The sequence below is a fragment of the Triticum dicoccoides genome, chromosome 7A (genome assembly GCF_002162155.2).
Source record: "Triticum dicoccoides isolate Atlit2015 ecotype Zavitan chromosome 7A, WEW_v2.0, whole genome shotgun sequence".
Lineage (NCBI taxonomy): Eukaryota > Viridiplantae > Streptophyta > Magnoliopsida > Poales > Poaceae > Triticum > Triticum dicoccoides.
Window position 1 is genome coordinate 384,999,433 of NC_041392.1, and position 13,899 is coordinate 385,013,331.

The following is a 13,899-nucleotide window of genomic DNA, read 5'->3' on the forward strand; positions in this document are numbered from 1 at the left end:
TGTTTCATATGTGTGTGAGCATTAAATATCTTGTAGCCAAAAACTGCTTTTCTATCTTTAGATAGTACTCGTGGAAGGACCTGCTACTGACATAACCGTAATTACTGAAAAGTAGATAAAATTAAATGACAATATTCTTATTTGCTTTATTGAGAGGGGTTGGCCCTTTTATATAGTAGACAAGAATTGACCAACAAGCTGGTAAATCTATTCAAGCTCAATACGATCTCTAAACTGACTGGACTCTTCCTAACAAAGTTGCTTCATCAATTGATCTATCATGATTCATGAAGAAATAAACTGCCAAGGTTTACCATGTGAGGTTGTATTTATATTTTGTTTAGGAAGGCTGTATTTGTGCTTTGTTAGCTCAGGGTTAATTTGACAATGGATTCGATAATAAATTCGCGTAACCGATGTATATTTGGTTGCAGTTTATCCCGCCTTCTCAGCTCTCTAGATGGTGTTATACAGAATGAATTGGCTAGAAGGGAACCTTCATTATATCAGTGGTATTCATCTAATCAAAATCCATTGGTGGTGAGGACATTTGTGAACACTTTTGAAAATGATCGACGATTTAATTCTGCAACAGCAATGTATGTTTTATCAATTTCTTTTCATGTAATATGTTTACTGTACAATGCGTAATATGTGGCTCACATATATGTCTGTTTTGTATGTTCTTAGATGCAGCGAAGGCAAGCCAATGGATACTAGTGAAAGTGACCTTTCTTTGCTTGTGCTTGGTCTGTTCTGTCTTGCTGCTATTACGAAGCTAGGATCAGCAAAAGTTTCTTGTCAGCAGTTTTTCTCCATGGTCCCTGATATTATTGGCCGATTCATGGATATGCTTCTTGAATTCGTTCCTATAAGTAAAGCGTATACCTTGACGAAAGATATTGGTCTTCAGAGAGAATTCTTGTGCAATTTTGGTCCTCGTGCTGCTGTTCCTAAGTTTGCTAATGATCATGGACTTGAGATATCATTTTGGATTGATCTGGTTCAGAAACAATTACTAAGGGCTCTTGATCGTGAAAAGATATGGTCAAGACTGACAACAAGTGAAACTATTGAGGTTGGAACCCAACAATATTTCATTTCTAGTCTTAAAATCCTCTCTGATTTGATCTAACCCAATTTGTTTATTTCTTGCTGCAGGTTTTGGAAAAGGACCTAGCGATATTTGGTTTTTTCATTGCTTTAGGCAGAAGTACACAAGTATACCTGTCTTCCAAAAGTCATACAGATTCAAATGATTCTATCAATAGTATTGTAAGGTGCGATAGATGTGAATTTTAGATAATCTTCTCTCAGTGAAATTGAGTTTTACTCCCTCTGTAAGGTGCGATAGACGTGAATTTTACAGAGGGAGTACTACATAAGCTGTAGTCTTGACCAAAATCAGGTAGGAAGTGAACCGCTCTAGCGACTTCCACTGCCGCTAAATGGCCTCTCCAGCACCTCCCTCCTTGTTGCCGCCGGTCAGCCGGTGGCGGGGCGGGGCTCCTCGGTCTACTCCTCCCTCCCTCCCTGCCCCTTCTTTTAGGCTTGTATGATTTTACAGTGGCGGGTAGGCTGCAGAGGTTGACATGCTGTAGCCTGAGTGCAGTACATGGAGCTCCGTTCCGGCGGTGGTGCAGCTTTGAAAACTGGTGGTGCCGGTGGCCGTGTGAGGCCGGCGGTCTGCAGCGCCATCTGTCTGCTCCAGAGCGGGAGCGACCCAACTTTGTGTCTCCTCAGAGTTGGAATCTCGCTTCCTGTCATGGAGTTTGCGTCGTGTTTGCTTGTGTGGATGGCATCTAGGCCGGGATTTGTTTGGTGGTGTAATGTTTTTTTTGTTTTAGTCTTGTCTTATGTGCTCAATTGTTTCGGTCTACTTTTAGGCTTGTATGATTGTAAATCTTTCTTTCTATCGATGCATCGAGAAGCAAGCTTTGCATTCTCTCCAAGTGTTTAACTTATCAGCTTATGGTCATCCAGGTACCTTATTGGTGGGAGCGTCCTATATTATCCACAGTTGTCCTCGATTAGTTCTTATCAGTTGTATGTGGAGGTAAGTATGCATGCAACAGAGTGAGCTCTGATGCTAATTCGCTTTTCAAATGGTTAATATGACTTTCTTGTCTTCAGGTTGTTTGTGAAGAGCTTGAGTGGCTTCCATTTTACTATGAAGATGTGCCAACGCCAATAGTTGATACTGAAGGCAGAGAAGAAATGCCTAAAAGAGAACTGATATCAAGGGTGCTAAATGTCTGCACTTATTGGATGACTAGTTTTATAAAGTATAGCTCATGGCTTGAGAACCCCTTAAATGTAAAGGCAGCACGATTCCTATCTAAGGGGTATGTCAACCTTCAGTTTTGGCGACAATTCTCTCACCTTATGTTACAGATATGGATTTGCAACTAACATTAATACATGTCAACAAATTTTGGTAGGCATGCCATGTTGAGGGACTGCATGACTGAGCTTGACATAGCAAAGTAAGCAGGAATGTCCAGTCGTATCTGCTACTCCCTCCGTTCGGAAATAAGCGACGTGGTCACTTATTTCTAGAATACCTGATATATGCTTATTTCCACATGGAGGGAATACTTGATATATGCTTATTTTACATATTGTGTAGAATGTCCATATGTTATATGATATATTTACTCGCTACATGGCAGAAATAATATGCCTAAAGACCGAAGTTTTCAAGAAAGTGGAGTATTGGTTGATGCGACTGAGCTAGCTTCCATTGACAAGGTGTTTGTTATAGAATGCACTTCTGGATTGCTATTATGTTTTTCATTGTTTTGCAAACCCCAACTAAAGCAATGTTCTTCAGTATTAATGAAGTTCTTTTCCTTTTATATGTTCTGAGATGTTACTGGAAATACATTACTGATTATATTAAATATCAATGTCCTTGGGATTTCGAAGTTATAAGTCCGATTATCAGATTTCTACAATAAACTGTTGTGCAGATAATTAGATGCCCTGGTCTGTACATGAGATTCCTTTATGCATATAAACTACATGTCTCATTAGATGCATTTTAAGATCTAGTGGAGAAAGAGAGGATGGATCCAGTTTACACATATATGCTTCTCTTCGTTAGCTTTCTTCCAATGGACAGTAATCATATGTTAGATGTGGTATATGGTATGTTTCTTGTACAGACTTAGGTTGAGGTAATTTTCTGTTTCCTTTGGAGAAATCATTAAAAAACATAAGCAATTGATTTCTATGAGCTCTTTTGTACTTACTTTACCATTGAAATCATTTTTAAGTTATAATGGTGATTCCCTGGAGAGTATAAATTGCACTCTACTGGTAGATTGTCACTTGTCTCACACTGCACCTGTTTTGTAGCAATAAACACCAAGTACCAGGGTAGAGGGAATAAAATTGCACTTCATACTGTTATGGATGCACCTTATCTCTATTAAGTATGTGCCCCCACGTACAAATATACATCTTAAACAAATATTATACCTCTTTATCATTCTCAATATACCTTATTAATTATTCTAATGTACCTCAATACAAGTTTCATGAATAAATATCATCGAAGCCCTCAATATGTACTGTATACATTTTTTTACGTACAAAAATGCAATTTACTTGTAAATAAAATAAAATAAAATATATGGTCTGAAATGTAACTTTTTTTTTTTCGAGAAAACGCAAAAGACTTTTGCGTTTCATTGCATTGAAAAGAAGGGGTTTGGTACAATCCTCCTAGGAGGCAGATTTACACGGAGAGTACATGCACATTAGTGGACATCCCAGGTTTGTGGCAAGATGGCCCGGAGCCCCAATGCGCCAGCTCTTGCCCAGAGCGCGGCCTCATCCTTAATCCTAGCAGTCAGGGAGGTAACCGACGGTGTTGCGCCCTCAAACACGCATCCGTTGCGATGCTTCCAAATCATCCAAGGGACAAGCAAGGCAGCGGAGGCCAATCCCTTGTGCATGGGTTTAGGCGTGTCTTGTCGTGCAGAGCACCACCAGTCGTGGAGAGTGGCATCGTTATTGGGCAGCGGGCAAGAGAGGCGCAGCCATGAGAGAATCTCGTGCCACACCTCACGGCTGAAAGGGCACTCCAGGAGAAGATGATGAATCGTCTCCGAAGCCTGATCGCAAAGAGGGCAGCGCTGTGGGTGCGGCAGGTTGCGTCTCGCGAGGCGGTCGGCCGTCCAGCACCGATCGAGGTTGGCAAGCCAGTGGAAGAAGCGCACCCGAGGTGGTGCCCAACACTTCCAGGTAAGTTTCCAAGCCTGGCATCTGGTGGATCCCTGAAAAGTGGCGAGGTATGCGGACTTGGCGGAGTATTCGCCGTTCGCGGTCCACTTCCAGCGAATGCAGTCTGGAGCGTCGGTGAGGGCGGTTTCGGTGAGCATGTGCCAGAGGCGCAAGTATTCTCCGATCTCCGGGACGCCAATCGCGCCATGGATGTCTGTGGTCCATTGGTTTGCATGAAGGCCGTCCGCTACGGTTCTGGACTTGCGACGCCGTTTGGGGATGTGAGCAAAAAGGAGGGGCGCAATCTCGCGGACTGCGCGCCCGTTGATCCATCTGTCCTCCCAGAATAGGGCGCGTTGGCCATTGCCAATAGTCATGGTAGTGGAGGCAGGAAGAGCGCGCGCTCCTCGGGCGCGAATTGCAGGTCAAGGCCGTTCCAGGCCCTGCTATCATCGACTCGGCTGAGCCATTGCCACCTCATGCGAAGGGCAAGGCCAGTGCGCTCGAGATCGTGAACGCCGAGGCCACCGAACTGGATAGGCCGGCAGACAGGCCGCCAGTTGACGTGGCAATTGCCTCCATTAGCCTCGACGCGGCCAGCCCAAAGGAATCCTCTTTCAATCTTCTCCAAAAGTTTGATGATCTTCTTCTGCGGTGCAAGCACAAGGAGCTGATGGATGGGGATCGCGCTCAAGACAGCCTTGACGAAGGCAAGGCGGCCGGCTTTGTTCATTAGCCAAGCCTTCCAGGAGGGCAGCTTCCCAGCAACCTTGTCGACGACGGGTTGGAGCTGGGCAGCAGTGGGGCGACGCAACGTGAGCGGGATGCCCAAATAAGTGAGCGGGAATTCGACAATGGGACATCCCAGGAGCGCGACGACATGAGCAGCGTCCTCGGTGTCGCAGCGGATGAGGGCTGCAGCGCTCTTCTGGAAGTTCACGTGCAGGCCGGAGGCGCGCCCAAAGAGCTCCAGGATCTCCTTCACCGCCGCGATATCGTCCGGCGATGGGTGGCATAGGAGAATGACGTCGTCGGCGTAAAGGGATATGGTAGGGATGGTGCGGCGCGGGTGGAGCTGCTGCATGGCTCGGAGCTCGACCGCGCGATGAAAGAGCCTGCCCAGCGTATCGACGGCAAGGACGAAGAGCTGCGGGGAAACTGGATCACCTTGGCGCAGTCCGCAGCGGTGCCAAATCGCGGGTCCTGGGTTGCCGTTGAGGAGAACCTTCGTGCTGGCCGACGACAGGAGAAGGGCGATCCACCCAAGAAAGCGGTTGCCAAAGCCATGGCATCGCAGTACCTCGAACAGGAAGGGCCACGAGACGGAGTCAAAAGCCCGCGCCAAGTCAAGCTTCAGGAGCGCGCGAGGGGCACCAAGCTGGTGCAGAAGCCGTACGGATTGACGCACGAGGATGAAGTTGTCATGAAGACTTCGCCCAGGGATAAACGCATTCTGGACGTTGCTGACAAGGTTGTTGAGCTTGGGAGCTAGGCGTAGCGAAAGCAGTTTGGCCAGGACCTTGGCGACAATGTGAATTAGGCTTATGGGCCTATAATCTCCCAGGCCATTGGCATCGGCGCGCTTGGGGAGGAGCGTAATTAGCGCCTGGTTAAGGCAGCTAAACCCTCTTCCACGCAGCGCGTAAACCTGGTCGAAGACGCATCGGAGGTCGTACTTGATGACCGACCAGCAGAAGCGGAGGAACTCCGCGGTGAAGCCGTCGGGGCCGGGCGCCTTGCGAGACGGCAAGCTTTTGATGGCTTGCCAAATCTCATCTTCGCTGAATGGCGCGTCGAGGTCTTCAAGATTTGAGGCCTCAATGAATTGCGACAGGTCAATGGTGCAGTCACGTTGCACGTCCGTCCCAATCCGGCTGTCAAAGTGCTCGAAGGTGGCCGCAGCCATGTCGCCAGGAGCAGTGAGCACGGTGCCGTCGACAGAGATGCCATGGATCCAGTTCTTCTGCTTACGGTATGTGCACTGGCGATGATACAACGTAGTGTTCGCGTCGCCGTCTTTGAGAGATGCAATACGTGCGCGCTGCCGGGCGATCGTCCGCTCGAGAGAAGCCAGGCCGAGGTAGGATAACTTGAGTTGGCGACGCAGCCATTCTTCATGCGGCGATAGGGCCCGCTGTTCTTGCGCGGCGTCGAAGCGGAGCAGCAACTCACGAGAGATCGCAAGCTGGTCTCGCACGTTGCCAACGGAGCGCGCGCTCCAGCTGGTGAGCTTACGCGCAGTGGCCTGCATGCGCCGCATGAACCGCCGGAACGGGTTGGCGTCGTCCACCGAATGCCACGAGGTCGCCACGATCTCCGGGAAACCGGCAAGGCGAGTCCAGTACTCCTCGAAGTGGAATCGTCGGTGTGCTGATGGGAGAGGCGAACAGTCGAGCAAGAGGGGGGAGTGATCCGAGACGACTGAGGCTAGGCAACGCAGATGGCATTCGCCGTGCAGCTCTTCCCAGTCCGTGGAGCAGAACACTCGATCAAGATGGACCAAGGTGGGCGGGCTCTGCTCATTGGACCACGTATAGCGCCGGCCGCTGAGATAAATTTCTTTGAGCGCGAGGTCGTTGAGGACGCGTTGGAACCGCCCCATCATTCTCCGATTGAGATTGCCATTGTTCTTGTCTTCGTCGCGGTAGATCATATTGAAGTCCCCGCAGATGAGCCATGGGCCAGGGCATGCGTCGCGGACGTCGCGGATCTCTTGCAGAAAGGCGATCTTGGCGTTGTTGTCCTGGGGGCCATAGACGATAGAGAGCCACCACGGCACGCTCGAGCTGCCAGAGGTCGCAACCCGGGCGGAGATGGTGTTGGTGGTGAACATCGGGTCCGTGATCGTCACGTCCCGGCTCTTCCAAGCCAGCAGGATCCCGCCACGGGTGCCGCTCGCTGGGAGATAAACATATTCATCAAACTCAGATCCCAACGTCTCAAGGACAGTCGACGAGTAGACGAATTCCATTTTAGTCTCTTGGAAGCAAGCGATCGAAGCGCCGGAGGTTACAACGAGCGAGCGAACTACCGTGCGTCTGGCACGGGCGTTTAGGCCACGCACGTTCCAGTTGATGATTTTGAGGCCGTGATCCATTAGGCAGAGGTCGACGAAAGGCACGCGTCGGCGCGGCTAGGCCTCGATCGGGCTGCCTGAGATCACCGTGGTGACAGGCGCTGTGGACGGGTCGGCGGGTAGCACGCGACCAACGAGCGCGGCAATGGCTGTCAAAACGGCATGAGAAAGGGGCGCAGCGAAGACCCCATCGTATGCCTTCATGGCCTCGGCGGAGATCACCTGATCGGTGCCGATGATGCCAAGGGTGCGCAGTATCTGAACCTGCGCACGGCGCTCAGCGGTGGGCGGCACGCCGGGCTTGGCCTTCGCAGCGGTAGCAGATCGTCCACGGCGCGGCGAGAAGTTCAGGGGTTGTCGACGTCGTTTGCGCGCAGGGTTGGGGAGAGCAGAGCAAGTCTGCTTTGTTGCCGCGGCGAGGAATTCCCCAAGGGTCCAGGAGCTGACAGAGGCCGGCTGTCTGGTTCGTCGCAGGGTGATTGGTGGTGTGGCAAAACGCCCTGCGCTGCGCACCAGAGGCGCATGGGACACAGGGGTGGATTGCAGCGTCGACGGGCTTGGGGGAGTGGGCCTGTTTGCATGCGCTTCAGGAGGCGCGGGCCTTTGAAGAATACTTCTGGGCTCCTGGGCCGCGGGGGAGGGGCATCCCAAGTCAGCGTTCCCGATGGCGGTGGCAGGCGGGGGCGAAGGCGCGATGGATGGGATCACAGGACCCGCGTCCCCGGTTGGCGAGGAGGGGGTGGCAAGCAGATCCACCAGGGCCGCAGGGGTGGATGAGGGCGCTGCATCACTCGTCTCAGTGGCGGGGCCGGCATGCAAAGCGGCACCAGCAGGTACTTCATCAGCCACAGGAGCTGACGAGGTCAAAGCATTGCTTTGCCCCGACAGCGGATCAGCCTCGGCGGCCACAGGAGGCGAGTCCGGGACCTCACTGGCAGAGGATAAGCTGTCCGGATCCCCAAGCGCACAAGCATTGGCCGTGGTGGGTCCGTCGCCAGGGAGGTTGTCGCCCTTCGCGCACGGCGACGCGCAAGACCGGGTCATTGCGGGCTCGACTGCAGGAGGAGGGTGGGCGGGCGCCAATCGGCTGTTGCCAGCTGTCGGGGTGGCAAGCACCAACACTGGGGTAGGCGACTCGGTCGGCCTATCTAGTACTCCCTCCGTCTGAAGAAGCTTGTCCCTCAAATGGATGTATCTAGCACAAAGTTAGTGCTAGATACATCCATTTGAAAGACAAGCTTGGGACAAGCTTTTTCGGACGGAGGGAGTAATTGTTAATGAAGTATATTCAAACGATAAAGAGGTATAACCAATTCATCTATGTGGTATATGAGGAGCGGCAGTATGTACTCCCAGGAGTATATACCTGAATTCGTCTATGCATCATATTTTTTGCATACTCCTTTTTACGTACAAATGTGTACATATTTCACAAATATAGTAAAGACTATGGGCTCACTTGCAAATTTTTCGTGTATCTCACTTTGGAGTATTTTAGATTGTACATTTAACATACTAAAAATGATAAAGTAGTATATATACTACCACATAGAAGCAGCCAGATAGATTTGATATATGATTTTATTTTTATTTTCCTCATCTATTGTTCCTCATCATTCTCCTCTGGTTGTTTGGAACTCGACCTCGAGTTATCTTCATAGGGCGCTTCTCACTGTTCTGGGTGGTAGAGAGTCAAGCCGGCAACATGAACATTGAAAGTGTTAGATATACCCATGTTGCTAGGAAGATCTATCACATAAGCATTATCATTTATCTTCCTCGTAATAGAGAAGGGCCCATACTTTCGCTGCCTAAGCTTCCCTTTAACACCTAAAGGCAGCCTCTCTTTTTGGAGGTAGACCATCACCTCCCCAACTTGGAATGATTTTGGTCTCTTTTACAGTCAGCAAGTTGTTTATATTTCTGATTTTGTGCTTCCAAAACACCATGAATCTCTTCAAATAACTCAGTGTAATTATCAACAAAGGACAATGCTGATTTTGAGTTTTCCCTGATGGTAGCTTCACCAGGTCCACCACATGTGTTGGAACTTTAGTGCAGACAATGGAAAAAGGACTCCTTCCTGTGGATCTATGCTTTATTGTAGGACAGCTCTGCAAGAGATAAAGCCAAATCCCATTGTCCCTTCTTTCTCCACAAATGCAACTGATCAGATTACCCAAAAATTTGTTCACCACTTAAGTTTGTCCATCTGTTTGTGGATGGGCAGTACTGGAAATTTTTATTTAGTGTTGAATTGCTTCCACGAAGTGAGCGAAAATGCAGCAAGAAACTTGTTACCACGTTCTGAGGCGATGGACCTTGGAACTCCATGAAGTCTGACCACTTCTCGAAAGAATAGGTTTGCCACATGATGAGCATCCATTGTCTTGTGACATCGGATGAAATGAGCCATCTTAGAGAATCTGTCTACGGCCACAAACACAACATCACTCCCTCGTCTTGTTCTTGGCAAGCCCAAGATGAAGTCCATAGAGATATCCTCCCATGGAGCAACAGGAATAGGCAAAGGCATGTGTAACCCTGTGTTCTGAACTTAGCCTTTGCAGGTTTGACATATGGGGCACCGCTGAATAAACTTTCCAGCATCTCTCTTTAGTTGTGGCCAAAAGTAACAAACCTCCATGTTAGTGATAGTCTTGTCGCGTCCAACATAGCCACTAAGATATCACTTGAATGGAGCTCTCTAACCAGTTTGTCACGTAGAGAACTTCTTGGCATGCACAAATGATCATTTTTTGAAGAGATAGCCATCTTGCGCCAAATAGTCATCACCTAACGGCTAGCCCCTTGTGTGCTTCACCCAAACATGGCCAAAGTCTTCGTCATCCTCAAACAACTCCTTTATTTGATCCATGCCTAGAAGTTCAAACTCAAAAGAAATCAAGAGGCATGCACGCCGACTCAAATCATCTGCCACTCCATTAGTTGTTCCAGATTTATGCACGATGATATAATTAAACCTCTCCAGATATGTTGCCCATCTTGCTAGCATGCGATCAACATGCTTTTGATTTCTAAAATGCTTCAAGGATTGATGGTCACTGTAAACAATGAACTCTTTAGGCAGCAAATAGAGTTCCCAAATTTTCAAAGCTCTGAAAACGGCATACAATTCTTGCTGATAAGTACTACATTTCTTCAAGTTGAGTAGAGCTCATTTTCCTTTAGTACTTCTAGCACCTTCTGAATGTGATCAAAGTGTTCATCCTCATCCTTGCTATAGATCAAGATGTCATCAAAATAAACCACAACAAAGTGGGATAAGAAGGGCCAAAGGACTTGGTTCATCAATTGCATAAAGGTACTTGGTGCATTTGAGAGTCCAAATGGCATGACCAGCCATTCAAACAACCCTTCTTTGTCTTGAAGGCTGTTTTGCATTCATCCCTGGGTTTGATACGAATTTGATGATATCCGCTTCTTAAATCTAGCTTTGTGAACACTCTTGCTCCACTAAGCTGATTCAACATATCATCCAGACGGGGAATTGGGAATCTATACCTTACGGTGATCCTGTTAATGGCTCTGCTGTCCATACACATGCGCCAATATCCATCTTTCTTGGGCGTGAGCAGGGCTGGTACAATACATGGGCTAATACTTTCTCGAATGTGCCCCTTTTGCAGCAATTCCTTCACTTTCTCGTTCAATATTACCATGCTCTTTTGGGCTCATTCGATAGTGTGGAAGATTAGGAAGACTTGCTCCCAGAATTAAGTCAATTCCATGTTGAATTCCTCTCACTGGTGGCAGGCCTTGCGGCTCTCCAAGTATCTTATGAAATTCTGCTAATAAGCCATATACTTTTGCTGGAATTTCAACAACCGGGTGCTCTTCTCCTTTTACAATAAGTGCAACACACACATTTGCCTCCTTCAAGTCTTCCATAAACTCATTAGAGATGTGGGAGATAGTTAACATACATTCACCCTCTTCATTAGAGATATTACCATCAGTTTTGTTTGGTAGAATAATGATCTTTCGCTTGTTCCAAATGAAAGACTAAGAATTTTCCTTGCCCTTGTGTGTAGTATCCACATCAAATTTCCAAGGTCTTCCTAGAAGGACATGACTGGCATCCATATCAACTACATCAGACAACACATTTGAGCAATAATGCTTGACCAAAGAAAGTGTCAGGTTGCATTGTTTGGTGATCCTCATATTCACCCAATAGTGCACGGGTTTGGATGATCATGAGTCTCAAGCTTTAAATGGTTCACCAACTTCTGGGAGATAAGATTCTCACAGCTACAACTATCAATCACTAATTTGCATACCTTGCCATTCACCGTGCATTTGCTCTCAAATATTTTCTTCCGTTGTGTGTCATCAGGTTGTGATGTGGAACATAGGAGACGCTGAATCACACATACCACCTCTCCACCTTCTTCTTGACAGACGTCCTGTCCATCTATATCCTCAGATTCGTATTCTTCCTCATTTCCTTCACCATCATGGATAGTTGTGTTAATAAATTTCCTCGATGGCGGACGTCTGTAACTGAACTTTTCACTTTTCAATGCAAAGAAATGCAAAGCTTTTGCGTTCTCTCGAAAAAATTTCCTCAATGGGCAACCGCTGGATATGTGTCCCTCTTCACCGCATTTATAGCATTTTGGGCCTTCATTCGCCTTAACCTTGCCTCTAGTTTGTTTTTTTCGAGAAAACGCAAATGGCTTTTGCGTTTCATTGCATTGGAAAGAGAGGGAATTTACATCCTCCTGGGAGGCAGTTTTACACAGCCGTTAGGGGCTCAGTGGATATCCCAGGATGATGGCAAAACGACCCTGAGCCCTTGAGCTCCGGCCTTTGCCCAACATCGGGCCTCGTCCTTGATCGTGTCTAGAAGCTCATTGAGCGAGGGGCTAACATGGTCAAAAACGCACGCGTTCCGAAGCCTCTAGTTTGCTTCGGGATGGGCTGTTTTGCCTTTGGTGGAGCAGTCTTTTCTTCCACTCTATTAGTGTGACTCCTAGATGAGCCTTCAACATGAGGACATGTAGTCTTAGTTGTCTTTCTTGTCCTCACAAACCTCTCGGCCTTTAAGGTTAGAGCATGTGCTTGATCAATGGACCAGATTTGTTGCACCATCAATCGGTCTTGAATAGCATCATTGAGACCATCGATGTACCTCGCAACTTGTTAATCTGCAATTTCGGTAATCTGAAACAGTTCTATTCCCTTGAATACAGTTTTGAAATTGGATAAATAGGATCTGATCATAATCAGCAGGCAAAAATCTCCCTTTCAAAAGACTCTTCATTTGCCGCCAAGTTCTCACACGAGGTTCTCCTCTCAGCCTATGCTCTTCTTGAACGCGGTGCCACGATGCACCGGCTCCTCCTTTCAGCTTGTACGCGACCAAAGGAACTCTACGATCTTCCGGAACCTCCATGACCTCGAAGAAAGTCTCCACTTCATATAACCAATCAAGGCACCCTTCAGTATCAATATTTTCATTAAAAGTTGGGATCTCAGCTTTCAGCTTGTATGTATCCCTTGCATATGTAGGGTTGGGTACTCTCCGATATGCATAGAGATCAGGTTCTTCAAGGGCATCATCATATTCTTCACCTTCAGAAGTTTCAACATAAATGGCCTTCTTGAAGTACGCTGAATTGCACATTCTTGTGGTGGTCTTGCTCCAAGATTACCTCCCCTTCTTCGTCGTTGAACATCTTCTTTAGATGAATCTCCTTCATTGGCAGCAGGGGAAACACCCTTTCTTATCATCTCAACCAGCTGATCGAATTTCCCATTAAGATCTTCACACAACTCTTTGATCTGTTGTTCTGCAACATCCATCCTCTTTTCCAATTGCTCCATTGCTTGCTGCAACTCGCTCTCAAAGAGAACATGAAGAACTAGTATGGATCAACGGGGCTCTGTTACCACCTGAAGCAGCACAAGCTTGTGGAGGAGCAACTCCACTTTGCTGCTACAATGTGTTCAACACAAGTGTTGGAAGGAACAACTTCAACGTCTTGTGCTAGATATCACTCTAGAGTCAGAGATAGGGCCGATATGGCTGCAGGAGTTCAATCCAAAACTCCTAGAGCACAAGATCTAGTCCAAGATCTTAGATAAAAACAAGTTCTATTATAGGTAGTGGGTACATAGTCTGGGTTACAAACTAGAGGTGAGGACCTATATTTATAGGGCTTTGGGAAGTCTTCACATCTCATTTCTATTTATGGCTAGATTTAGCGAACGGTGGAGAAAGGCCCAGTGCCAGCTAGCAGGTCCAGTGGTCAGAGGAAACAGTGGCGAGCAGGTGCAGCAGGGAGAGGGAGCGGCGCACTGGGCAGTCTCCTGGTGAACAGCAGCGGCAGCCGGGAGCTTGAAGTTGACATCAGCAGCCGTCCTGGGGAGAGGAGGGAACGTCAATCTGGGGACTACAAGCTCCTCGTCACGAGCGCTAGTACAGGAAAAGGAAGTAGCAGCCCAGTCCAAGGAGGAGATGGGTGATCCAAATCAGGATGGCTACCTGGCGTGACTGGTGTGTGAGAAGATGCGCACGAACCAACAGGGGAGACTGAGATCGATTCAGGGATAAAGCACGAGTT

At 47.9% G+C, this 13,899-nt stretch overlaps 1 protein-coding gene across 3 annotated transcripts in view; it reads left to right on the top strand.

Annotated features, from left to right (window-relative positions):
- The window catches only part of LOC119329099, a 48,218-nt gene that overhangs the window by 9,028 nt on the left and 25,291 nt on the right, over positions 1 to 13,899 (top strand). For all 3 annotated transcript variants that reach the window (XM_037602097.1, XM_037602094.1, XM_037602095.1), the window contains 7 exons: positions 435 to 599; positions 691 to 1,078; positions 1,162 to 1,280; positions 1,984 to 2,056; positions 2,134 to 2,345; positions 2,442 to 2,486; positions 2,673 to 2,751. In XM_037602097.1, coding sequence (XP_037457994.1) covers positions 435 to 599; positions 691 to 1,078; positions 1,162 to 1,280; positions 1,984 to 2,056; positions 2,134 to 2,345; positions 2,442 to 2,486; positions 2,673 to 2,751 — 1,081 coding nt within the window. The remainder of the gene's footprint in view (positions 1 to 434; positions 600 to 690; positions 1,079 to 1,161; positions 1,281 to 1,983; positions 2,057 to 2,133; positions 2,346 to 2,441; positions 2,487 to 2,672; positions 2,752 to 13,899) is intronic.